This window comes from Narcine bancroftii, chromosome 6, assembly GCF_036971445.1.
Source record: "Narcine bancroftii isolate sNarBan1 chromosome 6, sNarBan1.hap1, whole genome shotgun sequence".
Taxonomy (NCBI): Eukaryota; Metazoa; Chordata; class Chondrichthyes; order Torpediniformes; family Narcinidae; genus Narcine; species Narcine bancroftii.
Window position 1 is genome coordinate 83,410,798 of NC_091474.1, and position 22,113 is coordinate 83,432,910.

At 43.1% G+C, this 22,113-nt stretch overlaps 1 protein-coding gene across 3 annotated transcripts in view; it reads right to left on the bottom strand.

Annotated features, from left to right (window-relative positions):
* unc5b (unc-5 netrin receptor B) overlaps positions 1 to 22,113 on the bottom strand; it is a 313,598-nt gene that overhangs the window by 64,790 nt on the left and 226,695 nt on the right. For all 3 annotated transcript variants that reach the window (XR_011340201.1, XM_069885579.1, XM_069885578.1), the window contains exons 10-11: positions 19,535 to 19,918; positions 12,073 to 12,160 (exon numbers count right to left, since the gene is read on the bottom strand). Coding sequence is in view for 2 of the 3 variants with exons in the window: in XM_069885579.1 (XP_069741680.1) it covers positions 12,073 to 12,160; positions 19,535 to 19,918 (472 nt within the window). In the remaining variant the exon portion in view is untranslated. The remainder of the gene's footprint in view (positions 1 to 12,072; positions 12,161 to 19,534; positions 19,919 to 22,113) is intronic.

The window sequence follows — 22,113 nt, forward strand, 5'->3', positions numbered from 1 at the left end:
AAATCTGATGGATATACAAATGAAAAATCCAGTAATATGGTATTTAAGAAATTTTTAATCTGTAAATATCTTCAAAAAAAAAAGAACATTTGGTCAATCATATTTACTTTTCAGCTGTTCTAAAGAGATTAAACAACCTTCCTTACATAAATTGGCAAAAGAGGCAATATCTTTAATTTTCCATAGAGAAAGATTGATGGTTGAAAAAAATAATTAAGATAGATAGCACGAGATAAAACAAAGTTTTTTTTAACTTAAAAAATATCCAAAATTAGATTTGCAATATATGTTTTGAGTTCTGGATTAGATAGATCCTTATCGATCTTGGAAAAACTAAATGGAAGAGAGGTACCCAATAAAGAGGCCACTGAATACTGCTGTATAGATTTCAATTTGAAATCTGTCCATAGTGGACGATCGAATTTGTCAGAATAAAAAGAAACAAAAAAGTTTGAAAACTAATATTAACAACCCACTTTTGATTTTCCCTACTTCCCCTTTCCCTCAGCTGTCCACCCCCTTCCCTCTCTATTCACCGAGGCATCCCTTGTTTGCTGCTGTGCCTTCTCTCCCTTATCCACCTATTATCTCCTACCTTTGGGACCGTGCTCCTCCCCCTATCCCTCCCCTACTACCTTTTTGTTCGAGCGCCTGCTGAGATTTTTCATACCTTGATGAAGGGCTCCATCCCAAATCGTTGGTTCTGTATCTTTATCTTTGCTCTGTAAAGGACACTGTTTGATCAGCTGAGTTTCTCCAGCATCATGTTTTTACATGGTGTCTGCAGACTTTCTCGTGTTTTATTTATTTTTCTGTAATCTGTTCTCTCTCTTTGCCCACCAACAGTCCCCAATACACCAACACGAGGGTCGACTTTCTGTGACAATTACCAGTGTACCTTCAGGATGTTGGTGGAATCTGGGGGTGGGGGGGAGGTTGATGAGATTGTGGCAAGAATATTATATGAGGCAAGGTCACCAAGAATGAGAGGTGACTTGATCGAGGTGTACGAGATTATGAGGGGTGGAAAATCAGTACTGTTTCCGGGGGTTGGGGGGGGGGCGGGAAACAATGGCAAATATCAGAAGTCACCAGTTTAAGATGAGTAGAGGAAAGTTTAGGGGAGATATTGGGGTAAGGTTTTATTTTTACACAGAGAGTGGTGGGCACGTGGAATGCATTGCCAGGGGTCGTGGGGAGTCTGGTACAAAAGGGACATTCCAAAAACTCTTTGGCGCATGGATGTAAGAAAGGGTTAGATTGTTTTGGAGTTGGTTCACACAGGTCAGCACAACATCATGGGCCAAAGGGGCTGTATTCTGCTTTCATATTCAATTTTCTAATAAGAACACGATGAATGTAGGATTAGTTTAATGTAGGATGAGTGGTGGATGTTTACCACAGACTTGATGGACCAAATGGCCTGTTTTATGGTGCTTCCCTCCATGACATGTACAATTGGCATTGTGAGGGGGACAGGGAGAGCCATCTAAATGCAGGTGAAGGTCAGAGTAAAAAAAAACTTGTTTCAATGGCAAATTAATTTTAATTTATTTGAATAAAAATAAACATGAAGGTACAGAGAAGCCAGGAGTTTGGAATTATCCAGAGAAACAGTCTTCTAGCTTATATTTTGGACAATCTGGGTGAAACCAATCCACAAAGACCGACAACTGCCCCTTGTAACTAGAGGGGCATGTCTCAAACCTATCAACATGGATATTAAACCTTTCCAAGAAAATTGTAAACTAAAATACTGAGCTTTCCAGAAAACTGCTCAAATGACGCAAAACTCTTATCAATAAAAAGATCTTTGAAACATTCAATACCCAATCTGTGTCAATCATGAAAAGCAAAATCATGTGAAGCAGGTTGAAAAAGATGATTGGATAGAATTGGACTTGAAAGAGAAAAACCAAAATGTTTACTCTCAAAGTCTGCCTGACGACCGGATTGTCAATTGATTTATTTGAAGAAAAAGGAAGTGAGGATCTGAGAAGTGCCGAGATAGAAAAGCTTTTAGCCGAATTCAGCTCCAATGCTGCCCATACTGGACGGTCCATTCGGACATGAAAATGTAACCGAAACACATGGTTATACACATTGACCTGCCCAATAATAAAATCTGAAATTAGGGTTCCTTATTGGATTTTTGAAGATTAATTTTATTTAAATGATATAAGATGATATAACCAAATCAAGTGAACCAAAACATGATTTGGGAATGAAAATTGATATAGGTTGAAAAAGATGTAAAAATTTTGGAAAGAATTGAATTAATATATCCAACTAGAGGTAAAAGTAGTGCATTCACGTGCTTTAATAAAGCAAGGACATTTTCTTTAAAAAGATACTTATGATGCTTCATAACTGTAAAACCAAGATAAGTGATTGATTTCTCATAACCTTAAAAGGAAGACCAGTGTACACTGAAGCAGGTGCTTCCACTTTTATGCAGATTTAATATAGATCCTGAAAACTGACTAAATTGAGAAAGTCATGACAGCATGGAAGGCAAGAAGGTGTCAGGGCTCGATATGAAAAGCAGGAGATCATGTGCATAAAGTGAGACTTTATGTTCAGTTCCCTTCCTATAAATCCATGAAATAACCCCACACTCTCAAAATGCGGTTGGAAAAATCCTTTTGTATTCTCTCAGGAAATGCAAGAATCCCATTTTTAAAAAATGTTCACATTTCCTTGCAGAACAAAAGAAGAGTTTGTAGCGAGGGCACAGCGCAGTATTGTGAACTGCCACCATCAATCACAGACTTACCTGACACACCACAGACTAGCAGTGCTGGGCGCCAAAGTACAGTGAGTGGATCAGATGAAGCCCCTGCCTAAAGGTGCGGGGCATTAATGGCTCATAGCTGTTCACTATCGAGCTCATTAATAGGCAGGGAATAAAAGGTCGGTGTATAAACCAGTCTTGAGTTGACTATCTTTGTGTGTGTTTGCTTTTATTTAGTAGCATCTACTGTAGTAGCCGCTACAAGTTTATTTCATTAATCTCTTACACCCCCCCCCCCCCTACTTCCATCTAAGCCAGTGGTTCTCAACCTTTTTCTTTCCACTCACACACCACTTTCAGTATTCCTTATGCCATCGATGTTCTGTGATTAGTAAGGGATTGCTTAAGGTGGCATGGGTGGAAAGAAAAAGTTTGAAAATCACTGTTTTAATCGTCCCTAATTGACTCGTTATGTGCACGGTTTCATAACTCCAAAGGAAATGGACCAATGACAAAAATTTTCTCAAGCAAAATATTTCAGTAACAATTGGATCTCAAGCATTGATTCTCAACCTTTCCTTCCCATTCACATCCCATCTTAAGTAATCCTTACTAATCACAGGGTATGTGAGTGGAAGGAAAAAGGTTGAGACCACTGCTCTAATCTGTTCTCTCCTTTTTGGTCACCAACTCTACCCACTGAAACCCACAGATAGCACTGGAAATGAACCCATGAGCACTCCTTCGAGAATTTTGCTGCTTTATAATGACTCCCAGTCGCCTATACAAAGTGTGGGAACCTGCAGCCAGTTTCCAACTAGGGATCCTGAAATTCTAGAAGCTATGCTAGTCGTAGTTTCACCTCAGATCAGCACTGTACTGAAGAGAAAGAAACAGGTGGACAATACTGTTTGTCGCACATGCACATTATGTTCCTGCACCAAATATCACGGAAAACTAAGATTTTCCACTGTCGCTCAGTACACTGGGCAATAAACTGAAGCATTCCCTCTAGACTACTCTCGACTGTTCTATGATTGAATCAGGGAAAGAAGGTAAGCTGATACGAGTGTGCTGCACACACTGCAGTGTTAGCATGGATGGAGATTTTGTCAGCTGGGGCTCCCAGGAGTCAGATCATTTCTTCTGGAGAACAAATCAGGATCAGCAGAGTTCTCAGCCCTGAGCTGTGTCTGATTTTTCAAAGCAGGGGAGTGACAGCCTTTAACCCCAACCACCCCTCCTGATAAAATATCACCCCCATGATGCATTGCAACTGTTCCTAACTCTGAGCCAACCAACTATAAACAAACCCCCATCACAAATATTCATTTAAAAGTGGGCACCAGCTCTGCCCACAGGTTAGGAAGCAGCTTTTTTTATTTTCACCAACAATAGACTTTATTTACAATAAATCATTTACAAAATAAAAATTGTTCAGTCACATGCCTTGGATCTCTGTCTCACTTGCTTGTGCTGCAATGTAAACACCTGTGCTTTGGTCCATCTGTACCATGTGTATGACAATAAGTTCATTATCACTCATCTACTGGTTTCGAAGGCAACATTGGAGTTATAAACAAATCCAGGAAGGGCTTTGGATCTGCACCATTGTTAAGATTAATCAACTTCCACTCCCATGACATCACCCGATTGTCTCACCTCATTTGAAGCTGCTATCCTCGTTTACACTCCTGTGACCTTTGGATCTGACAAATCCAGAACAATAGCTGGCTTGATCTGGAAAACCAATCACCTAAAAGCGGCACAGTTGGCGCCATGCTATCACAGCACCAGCGACCTGGGTTCAAATCTGGCGCTGACTGTGAGGAGTTTGTACGTTCTCCCCATGTCTGCGAGGAGTTTCCCCTGGATGCTTCAGTTTCCTCCCACCCTTCAAACCGTACGTGGGTTTTAAGTTAATTCGGATATTGGGCGGCTTGTAGGTCATAAGGGCCTGTTACCATGCTGCATGCCTAAAAACTGTTGTAAATAACACTGTCCCATAAATTAGTAATTCCTCAACTTAAAGTGTTTATCTTTGTTTTCAAATCCCTGCATCCTCACCTCTCCCAGCCTCACACACCCCTGAAATATCTATACACCTCTATTCTGCAACATCTTCAGCTGCTAAGTCCAAAAGTGCTAGGCCAAACCCTCTCCACTTCTCCTTCCTCCTTCAAATGCCAGACAAATCTTTTGGTCATCTGTGCTGACACTGCCCTCATCAAATCTTGTTTGCAAAAGCTCCGGCAAACTGTGCTTGGGTATTTTCACTGTATAAGTACAAACCTTGTTGTTATTTTACTATTTATCTGTACGAGCCTGCAGCTGACGTGGACTTTTTACCCCCTCCATAAATCTTCGTCCGCGAAGCCAAGCCAAAGAAGAAGATCTGTAATGAGTATCAAAGTACATGAATAAACTGGTCAGGGAAAAGGCTGAAAATGAGCACCCAGCTTCTTCCCCAGCCTCTGCCATCAGATTTCTGAATGGACAATGAACCACAGACAACACAAAATCACAAGATTTAAGAGCAGAAGTTGGCCCATCGAGTCTCCTCTGCCATTCTAATCAAGACCTGATCCGCCCCTCCCACTCAGCCCACTCCCTGGCCTTGTCCCCGAAATCCTTGATGCCCTGACTAATCAAATACGTCAATCTCAGCCTTAAATATGCCCTAGGGCTTCGCTTCCACACAAGCACCAGACACGCACGACCCTCTGACTGAAGAATTGTTTTTCACGTCTCTGTTTTAAATTGATGCCCCTTTATCCTGAAGATATGCCTAGATATCCTAGAATTCTCTGCCATGGGAAACATCCTTGCCACATCTACTCTGTCCAGGCCATGCCTCCATGAGGTCACCCCTCATCCTTCTGTACTCCAACAAGTTGAGTCCAAGAGCAAACAATCGTTCCTCATCTGCTTCACTGAGCACCTTCGCTTCATCCGCACCAGTGACAGCGACCTCCCAGTAGCCAGCCATTTCAGTTCTGTGTCACACTTCCACACTCACCACATAGCCTCACCTACTGTCCCACCAAGACCACCTGCAAATTGGAGGAACACCACCTGATTTTCTGTCTGGGCAACTCTCCAGCCAGATGGCATTAACATTGACTTTTCTGGTTTCTGTTAACCTGCTCTCCTCTACACCACACCGCTACCTGCCCCCCCCCAGTCCCCCTCCCTTGCCCATTCCAGGTCTCCTTCCCCTTCCCTTTCTATTCACTTAGCCATCTCTCCTTGCTTGCTGCTGTCCCCTCCCTCCCTTCTGCCCCTGTTTTCTCCTGCCTTTGCGACGACGCCTCACCCTCCTACTTTTGTTCGGACACCAGCCGGCATTTTTTCCATACCTTGATGAAGGGCTCAAGCCTGAAATGTCAGTGATGTATTTGCTATATAAAGTGGACTGTTTGACCTGCTGAGTTTCTCCAGTATTGAGTTTTTACTTCAACCACAGTGTCTAGAGATTTTCGTGTTTGATTTCTTCACATGCTAACCCTTTCATTCCTAGTAAATCTTCTCTGAACCCTTTTGAATGATAGCATGTCTTTTCTCAAATAAGGCACCCAAAACTGTCCGAGGGAGGTCTCACCAGTGCTTCAGTGAGTCTCAGCATTACACCCCTGCCCCTTATATGCTATTCCTCCAGAAATGAAAACCAACATTGCATTCACCTTCCTCACCATCAATTTAACCAGGAATTTCACCTTCAAGATATCTTGCACGAGAACTCCGAAGTCCCTTGCACGGTTAGAGTAATGCTGTTATAGCACCAGCAACCTGGGATAGAATCCCATGCTGTTTGTAAGGAGTTTGTGCATCTTCCCCATGTCTGCATTGGTTTCCTCTGGGTTTCCTGCCACCGTTCAAAAAAAACATAACGGGAGTTGTTGGTCAATTGGATGTAATTGGAGGACACAGGCTCGTGGGCTAGAAGGGCCCGTTACCATGATGTCTAAAATTTTTAAAAAATAAATAAATCATTATTTATTTATGAAATATAATTGACAGCAATATTGGCACTCTAATGCTGCCATAAGTTTGTGACATGTTCATAACAAATTCTGGTTCTGAGGATCCACAATTTGAAATTGAACCTCAGGATCAGCCTCGAAAGCGCGCTTTAAATCTGCAAAGTATTGAAGGCTGTGCGTTGTACTCCACTTTCGAAGTTCACTTTGAGCAAGGACAAATTTTCAACCATTGATCTCGACTTCCTGTCAGCCAAGCCCCAAGGGATCAACCAGCGATGCGCAGAGTTCAAAAGAGGTTGTTGTCAGGGCAACAGCAACTCTGTGAACCAGGTTGACTCCGAGCACGGCTCGGGGATAAGAGACTTTGCATACTCCCCAATAAGAACACCCTGGAAGACTCAGTGATGCGCATCAATCCAAAGATTCATGCCACTCAGAGTTGAGTTGAATATTAATACCGAAATTAATTGGCTTCGCTTGATTGATTCCAAGTAATTCTTTGGAGCAAAGAGAGGAACTGAGAGCAACAATCTTCCTGAGATAGGAAGTTGTGGCCCACAAATCCCAGTCCATAAACTTGCAAAAAGGAGCTAATAAAATTAAGACCAAGAAGAATGATAGGGATTGGATAGATCGTCCGTGGGACGTGAATGACAAAGTCCACAAAACCTGTTATCGTGATGGTTTTGGTTTTCTTTATCTCAGGATAAACAAGTTGTGGGTTTCAACCCAAGATTAGATGCCTGGGCACTAAAATTCATCCTTCAGTGTAGTATGGAGGGGGTTGGAGTCATCCTTTTCATGTAACTGCAACAGCGACTTCACTTCCTGAGAAGAATGAAGCAGACAAGGCTACTGGCCACCATCATGTCAACCTTCTACAGGAGCCCTATAGAGAGTGGCTGCATCTCAGTGTGGTACGGTTGCTGCAGAGAAATGGACCTGAGGTCAATCCACAGGACCATCAGTGTGGGAGATCACTGGCATCTCCTTCCCGACACCCCCCCCCACCCCACAATTGATGTGGTCTACTGGGATCATTATTCAAAGAGGGCACGCAATATCACCTTGCACAGAGCATCTTTTGGCTGTTCCCACTGGGGAAGAGATACAAGAGGATCAAGGCCAGCACCACCAGGCTGAGGAACAGCTTCTTCCCACGGGCAGTGAGAACTCTGAACGACCAAAGGAAATCATCGCACTAACCATCTGAGACTCCCATATTCACAAACCAATATTTATTCTTTTGTATTTCTGAATACTTTTGTATATGTGTTGTGTCTGGTTGTGTGTCTTTTGTGCCAAGGACTGGAGAACGCTGTTTCATCAGGTTATACTTGGGCATCAGATGATAATAAACATGATGTAGTGATGCCACGTTAAAGGAGCTCCCTGGTGTCCTTGTCAATCTTGATCCCTCAATCAATGTCACTCTGTGTGTGCTCTCATTGGGGGCAGTGCTTCCTATGTTTCAAAAGTACTTCACTACCTGTCCTGCCTTTGAATGGAATGTGAAAGGGGTTATGTCTGTTCACATCTTCACTTCATGAAGAACATCATGCATCAGCCACCTGCCACTGGCATCTATCCACACATCTGGATGCAAGGACGTTCCTTAGCGTCCATATCTCTGAAGATCTCACTTGGCCCTTGAATTCTTCAATTCTGATTATAAAGGCACAGCAGGGTCTTTATTTTTTAGAAGCATGAGGATGATCCACCTCTGCCCCTGGATACTGTGGATTTCTAGAGATGCACAATTGAGAGTGAGCTGACCTATGACATTTTGGGGTGGTACGAGAATTGTACTGCACAAGATCGCAAGGCACTCCAGCGGGCAGTGAAGATTGCCCGATGGATTATTGGCATCCAATTGCCTACCATTGAACACATCTATCGAGAATGAGGTCTGGGCGGGGCGAGAAACATGATCAAAGATGCATCACCCCTGAATCGTTCTTCTCCCATTGGGCAGATGCTACAGGAGCCTTCACTCGCCCATCAGTGGGGTCAAGAAGAGCTTTTTTTTACAAAGCTGTGCTGATGTTGGACACTGAATTACGATGCTAAGTGGGACTGCGTTCACACTGGAAAATCAGTACTTTTTAACAGTTCGTTGCAGAATAGTGTTGCTGTTGGTTTTAGTTGCACACGTTTTATTGTAATATATACAGCAATTTTTTTTAACTTCTGGTCAATGCTGATTGTATTTCATTGGCCTGATTTACAATAAAGTGAATCATCATCTTCATCATCCTGCCAAAGAGTTTTGAATTAGTTGGGGCAACCCTGTCAGACCAGGAACTAGGAAATGGAAGATTGGCCAAAGAAGCAAGATATGTCTCAACAGATTGCAACTTTTTTGTCACGCTGGGAGGAGTAGGCTTGTTAAGTGATACACACATGAACGAGATGGATGTGATGGAGCAGCCAAGAGCAATGCACCTCCCTGTGTATCCTTCTATGTAATTCCTCCCAACTCTGCAATCCCTTCCAACACTCTGCAATCTCTCCCAGCCCGAAAATCCTTTCAAATTTTCACTCTCCTCCAATTACGGCTGCACAGTTACGTACAAGCAGTCTCCACATTACAAATGTCCGGGTTACGAACATATGTTACTTACGAATGGGCTGTTCCCCAATTTGTGCATGCACATAATGCGCATAATGTTACCTTATGAATGCTAAATAAGAACCGTAAATACCTGTTCCGCCTTACGTACAAATTTGGCTTATGGACAGATCCAGGTAACAGAACTCGTCATAACCTGGGGACTGGCCCCTTCAGCTGCCAAGACTTTTAGCTTTGAAGTTCCCACCCTAAACCCTCCCTCTAGAGAGAATGTGAGAGAGAGATTGTGAGAGAGAGAGAGAGAGAGTGTGAGAGAGAGAGAGGGAGTGCGCGAACGCGTTTGTGTGCGCAGAGTGATGTTAACAAACCATAGCTGGCAGTTTAACCACACCTGGCATGTACTGGTGTTTCCACGGCCATGCACATTTCCATGACAGATTGCTATAGGTAAACTACATTTTTTTCCTCCTTCCGTTAAACAATTGGATGAGAACTATCGCGTTCACAGGGCTTGCTACTGCCTCCTGCTTTGATTGTTTGGTGTGCAGGAAATGTACGACCTACATTGAGCTGGAAACTCATGAATCAAAGTAATTGGGTGATGTTTCAAGCCTCTAACACTGTCTTTTACACGATTCCCATCCATTCATTTTAGCAGATGGACCATCCATGACTCTATCCACACTCTCCCAGGAAGTAATGCAAGCAAGTGGACCTCAGGAAAGAGATTTTTCAATTTCAACATTAAGATCTAATTCTGTGAACTAAAATGTGGAATTCTACAGGTAACTCATCACACTAATTAGAGACACCCAGCAGCTAATGGAAATTATAGACACCAAAAACATCCAAGCCTTCAGTAATTTAGAGGCAACAAGATTACATAATGACCATTAAAGCTACAGATCCCAAGAACATGTAAGTAACTTGGAGTTACGGGAAGCTGAAATGTACATGCAGACAATATAAACTAATGTTACCAAGAGCATGGAACTGACCATTAGAATATGATCAATGAATCGAAAGGAGCACCAGCTGTCTAATGCGCAGGTAGGTTGGCATAGTGGTTGAAATAGCAGTTAGCGCAACGCCTTTACAGCACCAGCGATCGGGACTTGGGTTCAAACTCCTCTGAAAGGAGTTTGTATGTCTGCGTTAGTTTTCCCCGGGGGCTGTGGTTTCCTCCCACTGTTCGAAATGTACCAGGGGTGTAGGTTAATTGGGTGTAAATTGGACAGCACAGACTCTTGGGCCAAAATGGCCTTTTACCGTGCTGTATGTCTAAATTTCAAAATTTAAATTCAGAGCTTTGAAGAATAAAGGGTCATCAACAATGTTGAGTTAGAAAGATTACCCGAGAGTTTCTTAAATTTGGGGCTGGCGAGAGTTGTGCAGAAAGGCCAGTGTGAAGGTGGGTGACTGAACATTGGTGCTAGCCAGTTTCTCATTTTAAATGAAAACATTAAAATTAAATTTAGACCTTTTCCGCCCAAATACCTCAATTAACCTACAACTCCTGTATGTTTTGAAGGGTGGGAGTAAACAGGAGTGCCTGGAGGAATCCCATGGAGACACAGGGAGAAGAAATTCCTTACAGACAGCACCGAATTTGAATGTGGGTCACTGGTACTGTAATAGCGTTGGACGAAAAGCTATTATGGTTTCATTGTGTAAGTAATAAAGTGAAGTAACCCAGCTGAACGAGTTTTCTCGAAGACTGAATGGGGAGCACAAAGCAGTTCCCCAGTGGTCCACGAGCTGTAGTTGGTAAAATAATGAGTGCCGTTCCCATCTGGATTGATCACCTTGAGAAGACATGCCTGTTCTCCTGTTGTTTGGAAACATTTAAAATTAAACCCCATTCCTGTAAACACGGTGAATGAAAGTCCGCGATTATTCCCAACTGCCTTAACTCAGGAGCTCTGTGGAAGAAATCCCTCCTCTCAGCTTTAAGAGGGTTCTAAACACCCTTCCTGTGATTGACCAGAGAAGACCTTGGATGGCCTAGTGCAATTCTGAAGGAGTGTTGCACTGTCAGAGCTGCCCTTTTGTTTGGTAAGACTTAGATCCCACCTCCTCTCTCAGATGGATAAGACATTGCTTGGCACAATTTGGAAGCAGAGTTGGGAGGGGTCTCTGCCACATTTTCTGCCCATCATTTAACATTAATTAAGGTACATTATGAGGCCTTCATCATCACATTAATGGCCATGGGAATTTGCTGTAGGCAGCTTGTCTGCAGTTTCCTACGTCAAAACAATGATGGTTCTACACAAGTTGTAAATTGCTTTGGAACAGGCAAGTCTTTCTTGTGAAGTATAGTAAAATTTTTGTTATCCAGAATTCAAGCAACCAGCAGCCTCAAGCGAATAGCAAAAAAAAATCACAGAAGATAAATGGGAAAAAAATTGGCATGCCTCAACATTAGTTCTCCATTCATGCAACACGTAATCTCAAGCAACAGGGAAATTCACTTATCCGGCATCCACCAATCCATGGATACCAAGGATTTTACTTGCTTATGCAGGAATCATCCAAAATTCATCTTTAATAAATTGAATTTGGTCAACACTTTTGCCTCCAATATAATTTGATCAAAAAACCTTTGTTGCAACGAGAAAGGCCATTACAAATTATTTTTCAGCACTTCTCACAAGAAACTGCGTAATATAGTTCAGAAATGATGGGACTGTGTAATTAAATTGCACAGACAGACAAGCTCTGGGTCTCCAAGCCGCATTGGACACAAGTTGTAGTACTGCTTTGGGAAATGTGCCACTTACAGAGTATTTTCTCTCTTGTTGATGATCAGGTACATTTCGTAGAACTTGCCCTGTGGAATCGCTCCCTGAGGTACCAGCAAGCTCACTCCTGTTGGGAAACAAGAAAAGAAACATTTGTAGCCGAAACGAAGTTAAAATGAGTTTGAGATAAGTCTGGTGCATTTATGTCTGCCTTTGGGAGCACAAGTTTAAGTCCAGAACAAACGTTTTTTTTTAAATAAAACAAATTACTCGAGCAAATAAGAGCTCAAATGCTTGAATCTGGTACAGAAATATACCAGAAAGCTGGAAGAACTCAGCAGATCAAGCAGCATCTGAGGAGGCAGAACGTATATGCCTTTGCTTTGGACAACACTCGAAACTTAAAAATTTTCACCTTAAAATCAGATCGTCCAATACAAATGGTCTAAAATTCTTGCCTTGACGATGAAGTCAAGTAACCCTGCCGCCATCTTCCCGCCGGCTCCTATGCAATCTCATGTACGACCCGGTTGGTTATTTGCGAAGTTTCAGCACTCCATCCACCTGGTCTGACTGTTGTTGGATCCGTACAAGCTTTAAACGGCCTGTTACAGGGGCCAACAGCGGTTGATTTTAAAGTATCCAAAGAAAATTTAAACCGTTAAATTATCGTTTGTTAATGAAATATTGTGATTTGCTTTTAACAGTATCCACTGGTCCGCAGTAAGTGTTAGATTGTGGGGGGGGGGGGGGAAGGGGCATCTTGCACAAAGAATATCGTTCAAAACCAACATTTTAGGTGTAAATTTCAGGGGTTGTCCTATACAATGGCATATAGGCTAAAAGTTTTGGGTCGAGTCGATGCCTCAAGACTGAGAGAGAAGAGGAAAGATTGCCAGTGAGAGAGGGTTGGGGAAGAAATTACTCAGGTCCATTTGAACAATGGAATGAGAACGTGGGAAAATAAAGTGGGTTATGGTTGGACTAGTGTTAAAAAATGGGTGGCTGATGGTCAGGATTGACTAGATGGGGCCAAGGGCCTGTACCTCTTCATGTTTCAGGCCTGGCACTCTGGGGGATTGCCACACTGTTAAAGATTTAATTTTAATTTAACTTCGACATATACCACGGTAACAGGTCCTTTTGGCCCACAACTCTATACTGCCCAATTACACCCAATTGGATCTACAACCCCCAGTATATATTTAAGGGTGGGAAGAAACTGGAGCACCCAGACATGGGGAGAACATATAAATGCTTAGAGGCAGCATGGGATTCGAACCCAGATCACTAGCGCTGTAAGGGCATTGTGCTAATTACCATGCTGACCAGGCACCTGATGACATTATTTAAGATGAGATGTCTCAAATGAGGTTGTCTGTCCCCGAGCAGCTGAACAAGAACACCTGGTGCACATCTCTCAATCAATGTCACGCTGTGTCACGCTGGGTGTTAGGTGCACGTAGGTTGGGTCTCCTGTACTATATCAGGGACTAAAGTCCATAATTGGCTGCAAAATGCTTTGGGGTATTCTGAACAGCATTACTTAAACATTAATCCTTTCTCAATAATACAAAATAAGCTTTAAGTACCAGCACAACTTTGATTATCCAAAAACTCAGATATCTGAAAATTTTTTGGATAATTGAGGATTTCAGAAAAATCAGAAATCCTCCTTTTTCCGAAAAGTTTCAAGCCAAAATGATGTCATTTCACCTCCGAAAGATTTCGGATAAATGAGGATATCCAAAACAATCAGAAATCCTCAGTTATCCAAAATATTTTTGGAGCCGAACTGACATCACGGGTTGAAAAAAATTTGGAATTTTGGAAAAACCTCTGAGTAGAATTTCGAGTTTTTGGTGCTGGATTTATCTTATTTTGTTCAGGTTGTTTTTTATTGGTAAGAATTAAACATTATTTCATGCTTATGTTGTTGTTTGAACACTGTTACAAGTGAATTGCTCTTGCTACTGGGCTGTTTTTAAAAAATGACCAGTTCTCCGAAAATATCCTTTGTCCAAAAGAGGCCTAGTCCCGACCATTTCGGAACATCAGAGTTGTACTGTAACCTTGGTGAGTGGATCTTCATCTGCCAACATCACTGGTAAGAAGAAAATCTTGAAGATTCAAGGAAGCAGCATGTTTAGCGAAGTGGTTAGGGCAATGCTGTTACAGTGCCAGCTGGAACCGGAGTTTGAATCCGGCACTGCCTGTAAGGTCAGGAGTTTGTACGTTCTCCCCATGTGGGTTCCTCCAGGTGCTCCAGTTTCCTCCCATCTTTCGAAATGTACAGGGGTTGTAGGTTCATTGGTTGTAACTGGGTGGCATAGGCTCATGGGCTGGAAGGTCCTATAACCGTGTTATATGTCTACATTTATTGCAGAGTTTGCAATAATTTACAGGAGGATTTCCATTTCCCACAGATACCCAGTGACAAGGAAGTCAAATGAGACTTTGAAAGCACTCAAGTTCAAGTAGCTCTCTGCAGAATGTTATATGAATGCATTTCAAACAGCTGAGGGCATTTGTAATCCCTGGTAAGCTTGAAATTAAGGATTCCGAGTGACAAGATTAATGAGGCTGGTTTGACAGTAAGAGGGCAATGGAAAGTTGGTTTCCAGTAAATATGGATGGCTGATGACATTGATCATCAATATAAATTTCAGAGAGTATTTTCTCCTCAGATATTTTTAAATCCCAATTTCAGCACGTGTTAATTATACATCGTTGGTGTCAGTGCTGGGCAATTCCTCAAAAAAGGAGGTGTAGGGCAATCCTTCTGTCTGATGGACTACAGGTCACCCTTGGGCAAGGTGTGGTACCTCTTTAGCCTCCTGGTCATGGTCACGCAAAGGCATGGATTGGAGAGGGTGGATGGTTTTTACAAGGAGATTCTGCAAATTGGAATTTGTGGTTGTAAAACTGAAAACACTGGGCAGATAAATCTGTGGATCAATGGTCAGGGTTACCCGTCCATTGTGGACGCTGCAAATGAAGAAGGCAACGGGAAACCACTTCAGTATTTTTCCTTTGTATAATCATGAACTCAACATCGACGACGGTCTTGGCTCAAAGAAGGAGCCTTCACCGAAGGAGAACAGATAACGACGACAATTTGGAGGGTGAGAGATCGTGACGGGATGGACAGACATGGTTGCCTAGGCCGAACAGCAAGGCATCTGAATATATTATACATCTACCTTCGGTAGCCCCACCCAGGATCGAGGATGATTTGTTTTCACTTTGGTTATGTGGGCACTGCGGTGATTTACGAGGCCCAGTGTGGGAACTGCAAAGTGCCTGATGGGCTGGCAGGTAGTTTCCTCCTGCTGGGTTCTGGACCATTGATGAGATGATCAACGCCACCCTGAATGCCCCCTCGCTACTTTGAGTGCCCGTGGATCAGGGATTTCCACAAAATCAAGCAGTATGATTAGCCAGGGAGTTACAGCACCAACGACCCAGTTCAAATCAGTGCTGTCTGTAAGGAGTTTGTATGTTCTTCTCACGACTGCATGGATTTCCTCCTACCCATCAAAATGTATGGTGATTGTAGGTAAATTGGGTATATTTGGGTGGCACGGGCTCATGGGCTGGAAGGGTCTAAATTAAAGAGAGTGGGGATATTGAATTATTTCAAGGATTGGGCTACATCAATGAATCTTTCACCTCGAGGAAAAGTGAAAACTCTGTTGCACTATCGACTTTTTCTCTGCCTGGTAACCACTTCCCACGACTAAGCAGAAAATGATCTGTGCATGTCGTGAGTCTGATGTTGGTCAGACTACATGCTTTCCTCGACTGGACAACTAAGGATCGATGCAGGTGACTTTGACTTGTCAAGAGGAAAAATACATTGTCTTGCTTATCCTTCCAGTGAACGGGGATGATAAAGGTGACACGATGATGGTGACATTCTTCCATATATCTGCTGTGGAGGGAGTGCAAGTCTTAGAAATCCTGCATGTGCCCTTGTATAGGATGACTTTGTACAAGATGACCAGGGAATTTCCAGTAGTTTTGAGTAATACCCTTTGTATAAGACCAGCCCTTCCACATCTGGCACTGACAGCTGGTCAGTTGATATCTCTTAAGTTTAATGCTTGTACCGAGCCGACAGCAGTTGGACTGAACAGATGGACCCTGGGAAGGAGTGTTGAGACTTGGCAAATAACTAACGGGGCATGTGTGAGATTGCATCTGAGCCGGTGGGAAGATGGCAGCAGCGTTGTGTGACTTCATCATCAAGGTAAGAATTTTATACTCTTTGTCTAGGACAGCTCCTAATTTTAAGGTGCAATTTTTAAGTTTCAAGGCGCATATGGTATTTGGGAGCACAGGAGTCTCTAAAGCCGAACAGGAATGACCTCCCAACATTTCCTTAAACTGTAATCGAAAGGTCATGCAGGCAGTAGTGAACTTCATGGTTTTTCACAAGAGTGAGCCTTGGATTTAAGGTTATTGATAGAGAATGAAAGGGGAGTTGAGAAGAAATCTTTCCACTTGGAAGACAAGAGCCTTGAACCATTTCCCTGAAAGGGCCGTGGAAGCTGAAGCCCTCGACACATTTAAAAAAATGCTTGGAAATACTGGACCTCAGGGATGAGACGTGGGGTTGGACCATTCAGCTCCTCATTGGATGGAGGGACAATCTGACCTGAATAGCCTCGTTGATTTGCATACTAATACAGGAGCAGATTACATCATGCTCACCCTCTGTGATCAGCAAAGGATTACTTAAGGTGGTATGTGAGTGGAAAGAAAAAAGATTTTAATTGTACCCAATTGACTTGTTATGTGCACTGTTTCATAACTCCAAAGGAAATGGGCCACTGACAATTTTTCTCAAGCAAAATATTTCAGTAACAATTGGTTCTAGAGCAATGATTCTTCACCTTTTTTCCCCACTCACATGCCACTTTAAGTAATCCGTTACTAATTTTAGAGCACCTATGGCACAGGGATACTTAAAATGGTACATGAGTGGAAAGAAAAAGTTTCAAAACCACTGTCATAACCCTTTATACTATTGATTGATGGCATCTCAGACATCTCATCAACAAAATGATGCAAGAGGAGAGACAGGGTCTTAAGTTAACTCTAAATCTACAATCCATGGAGCATCATGTCCCTGGAGCAGCACTTGAACCAATTACCTTATTCATCAGAGACAAGAATACTACCCATTAAGCCATGGCAGAGAAGTGATCTAAGCTGGATTAGCACCTGATCAGCATGACCTGCAGCTGAAAGAGATTCCTAAGAACAAGGTTAGTCTGCTTTTACATGGGATATTATTTCCCATATCCTTGCCAACATTATCATTTTATCAGCCAGCCTTCTGGGATACACACTGTCTGGCATCGCAGAGACGAATGCTCAGTTAGAGGATGATCAGCCCAGACTCTCCAAATTGGTCTCGGTTTTAGGACTGGGAGGAGGAATTTGAAAACATCACATGGGAAATAAAAATCCCCATTATAGTGAGTATATCTCCCCTTATGAAGTCAAACAAGTAGGTCATCCCTGCCAAGCAGCGCCACGTGCACTGTCTGGCATTTTGTTCTTGATACCCTCATGCTGATCTATAATGTTCAGCACCACCAATGAACACTCAAGCAGGTGTGTGCATCCTCCCCAACTGCTCCCCACTGTGCCATTACTGCTCGAGGGATATCTAGAAAAGTTGCTTTCATACAGTCTTGCTGCCAGCATTTATTCTTTCAGAAAAAGATCAACTGCTTTTAGCCGAACCATTGAATGGGAAACTTGCCAGAGGAGGTGCAGAAAGACAGCAACGACACGGGTTATTGTTGGGGACTGTGGTGGATTCAGTTATAAACTAAATAATAGAACCAACTGCTTATCAGTGGCATTCTTTAAGCACTGAAGGCCATAAGTTTGTATGGACTGGGTTTCAATGAAAATCGGTTTAGATTTTGACAGCATGATGGATTTATTTGTCAATATTCTTTGCAGGACCATTTCCAGAGCAGCTATTGACCAACTTGCTTCAAGAACAGGAAAAAAATTAGTGCAATCACATGAAATAATTTCAGCAACGAGGAACGATCCAGGATGTCTATGTCGCCGCTTTCAGGCCATTACATGCGTGCACCCAAGGTCTGCACTGCTTTACAACATTCCTCAGGGCCCTGCCATTTATCATGTATGTCCTGCCGAGGTTTTACTCTCTCACTCTCTTCCATTGCACCTCACTCATTCACCCACTCTCAGAAGGTCATTATTCTCTAACAATCGTGAACTTCTTGCTGATCGAGAAGGAGGAAATGGTTATTGGTGTATGTCAGCAAACTTGAGAATGCAGGGGAAACCCAGACGATCGCAGGCACTCCACCCATTGTCTGAATACTGGCCCAGTAATTGTGTTTCATGTAATTGTATTGCTGCAAAGGCCTATGGGAATTTCAGCTTGCCACAGTAGTGTGCTATACCAGCATGGTGGTTCATTTAGTGGATTAGTCATCCAGAGGCAGAAGCACAAATCTTACTATGAAAAATTAGGAATTTAAATTCATACAATTAAATAAATTAGGAATTTAAAAAATCAATTTGTCATAAAATCCAACAGATATCTCTTTAAGCAAAAAGGTATGCTAATCCACACTGATTTAAATGCAACTCCAAACCCAGAGAGATATGGCTGGATCTTCAATGAAATGGTTAACAGAAGGAGACTTAACAGTGTGGAAGAACAGAAGGACCTTGGGAGATCATATCCATAGAGCTCTTAAGGTTGCTGTCTAGGTTAATAAGGCTTATGGTATGCTGGGCTTCATTAATCAGGGGATTGAGTTCAGGAGCCATGTGGTGATGTTGCAGCTCTATAAATCTCTGGTGACACCACATGTACAGTATTGTGTTCAGTTCCGGTCACTTCATTACAGGAAAGAAGTGGAAACTATGGAGAAGGTGCAGAGGAGATGGACCAGGATATTTCTCGGCTTGGAAAACAGATCTTATGAGGCAAGGTTAACAGAACTTGGGGTTTTCTCCTTGGAGTGAAGAAGGATGAGAGGTATCAATAATGTAGACAGTCAGCACCTTTTTTTCCCAGGAGGGAAATAGCAAACCACAGAGGACATCCATACAAAGTGATGGGAGGAAAGTTTAGGGGAGACATCAGGAGTGAGGTTTTATTTTATACACAGAGCCTGGAATGCATTGCCAGGAGATGGACGTGGAGGCTGGAACAATGGGGTCATTTAAAGGACTCTTTGACAGGGACGTGGATTACAGTCAATAGAGCAACTGGCCCGCAATCCAAATTTATCCAGCCCACAACCCAATGCAAAAGGTTGCCCGCTTTTTTTGGTAGGTATATGAGTCAACACAACATCTGTGCTCTAATGTTCTATGATCTATGACAGGACCTTCTAAGTTGCTAAGTTCAAGTGGTGGTCAGGGAGGAGCAATCAATGCTGGCTTTACAAGCAAGGTTCAACTCCTCTGAATACAATAAAAAGAAGCCACTGACCTGAGTTGGGCACAGTGAGTCGTCCGCCCAAACAGCCAAAGGTCCCACTGGCGCTGTACCCTGGATCCCTGGGCATGGTGCCCAGGTGTTGTGAGCTGAGTGCCTTGTTCCTCAGGTTCATGACGATATTGTTGTCTCTGCTGTTGCCCCCTGGGTATGTCCCCGGCGTGGCGGTCCCCGCCGGATCCATGCCACCCACCATGGAGGTAGCCATGGAGGAATTGTATACCTTGATTTTCAGACTGGGCAAGGCGTCCAAGAGGGGAGAGTTTGTCATCGGTATCTTGTCGGCTGTGTCCTGCAGGGTGTACATCGGCCCTCGGTAGGAGCCAGCATTGGCCGTCAGGTCTGGCTGCATCGACGAGCTCAGTAACTGAGAATTGTCTGCAACAGGAGAGAGGCAGGAATGTGGTGAGATCCCCAAGGACCTGCTGAGGCTTTCAGTGGAGAAGCTAATCACTTGGTCCACAGATCCACGCTTCTCCAACTTACCTTCACACTGATTCCCCTTCATCTCAAATTCTCACCATACGGATCCACTTTACATATAGATCAGTCTTTCAAAGGCGCCCTGGTCCGCTCTTTCCCCCCCCCCCACCCCCACCCATCCACTCTTCCTCCCTCTGGGGCACTCTCCATTGTAAGTGTGCAACACTTCGCTCTCCTCCCTCTCTCCAGGGAAAGATGAATCTCCTGAATTCCCAATCTGACCCAAGGATTTTCCCACATCCCACCTTCAGACCAAACCTACCTCAAATGGAGTAAATACATTGAAGTGCTGGAGAAGGTCCACAGTGAAAGTTTTCCAACAGAGTTGTTACAGGTTTTACACATGACAAAGGACAAGGCGTATATTTCCCATTCACATCAGAGGCAGAGATTTATAGCCAATGTTTTGGCCCTGAGCCCTTTGTTAAGTGGAATCAGGAAGGAGGTGGAAAAAAGAATGGCAAGGAATATTTCTGGAGGATCCAGGACAAAATTGACAACTTAATTGGCACCTTATCATCCATATATTTGCTCCCTCCACCAGTGTGGTCACGGCATGTCCCACCCTCAAAACACACAGCAATTACCTACCAAGATTCCTCGGATTACCCCTCCCTATGAGCTCTGGAGGACAAGAAATGACTGGGAAGACCACCAAGTTCACCACTATTGTGAGGGGGAAGTATATCCCCAGCCCTTCATCACTTCTCTGACCAAATCCTGGAATACACTCCCCGACAACTCTGTGGGAGGACGTTCACTGGAAGGGCTGCGGCTCCTCATGAATGCTCAGATGTGAGAAAAACGGTGAATGGGAAAAGTCAACAACAATTAAATTACTGCAGATGTAGGAAACCTGAAATTAAAAAAAAAACACAAAAAACTCAGCATCTATGGAAAGAGAAGAAAAAATATTTGGTTTGAAGATCCTTCATCAGCAGTGGGAAGAAGGAGAGAAATCAAATGAGCTTCAAATTGTCGAAGGGGAGGAAAAGGGATTTCAGATTTATTGTCAGACATGACATCATGCACAACCCTGAGATTTCTTTTTCCTGCAGAATTACCACTAAATGGTAGTGCAAAAAATAAACTGTACACACTGTTAAACGTGTAAACAAACAAAGAACTGTGAACAGATAACAAATGTAAACAAATGGACAGTGGAATACAGAGAGAACAAAAAGAAAAAAAGTAAACTGCAAAAATGAATCCGTCATTGAGGAGTCTGATGGTGGAGGGGTGGCAGCTGTTCCTGAACCTGGTGGGGCAAGTCTTGTGGCACCTCCTCCTCTTTTCTGATGGCAGCAGCGAAAACAGAACGTGCGCTGGATGGTGAGGACAAAGAGAATATCTTGATTTAAATTTTTAATGCAGACATACAGCACGGTAACAGGCCCTGCCAGCCCGTGCCGCCCAAATATCCTCATCATCCTACAACCCCCATAAGTTTTTGAAGAATGGGAGGCAATTGGAGACCCTAGATGAAACCCATGCAGACGTGGTGAAAATCTATAAACTCCTTACAGACAGTGCTGGATTTGAACCCGGGACACTGCCACTGTAGCAGCGTTGCGCTAACCGCTATGTGCTGTCCGTCATTCAGGGTTGACTTGCACAGAGTCTATTTACATGCGATGGAAAAGTTCATCGTCTTGTACACGAGTAAAACGTACAAGATGCACCAAAGCTCTTACTTGCAACAACCACACATATGAAGCACCAACTACAATAGTGCAGCATGAGGCAGAAAAAGAGATAATAAGTGTAAAAGGTTCAATAAACAAATATTTACAACCATAGTACAAAATACAAAAGAAGGTGAGATCTCAATTACGCAGACGGATTTTGCTGTTGACCAATCGTAACTCTCCTCTGTAAATTGTAATCTTACTTTTATACTGCTGTATGAATGTCAGAGCTAACCTGATGCACTGCTCGCAGAAGAACCCTTCTAATAATATTGGGTATAATGTGACAAACGAACTGGAAACTTTATGATCCGAAATTAAATGCAGCTCCATCTTTGTGGTAACCTGCAGAGATGAAGATCCTGACTGCCCTGCACACAGCATCTTTCAGCTGCTCCCGTT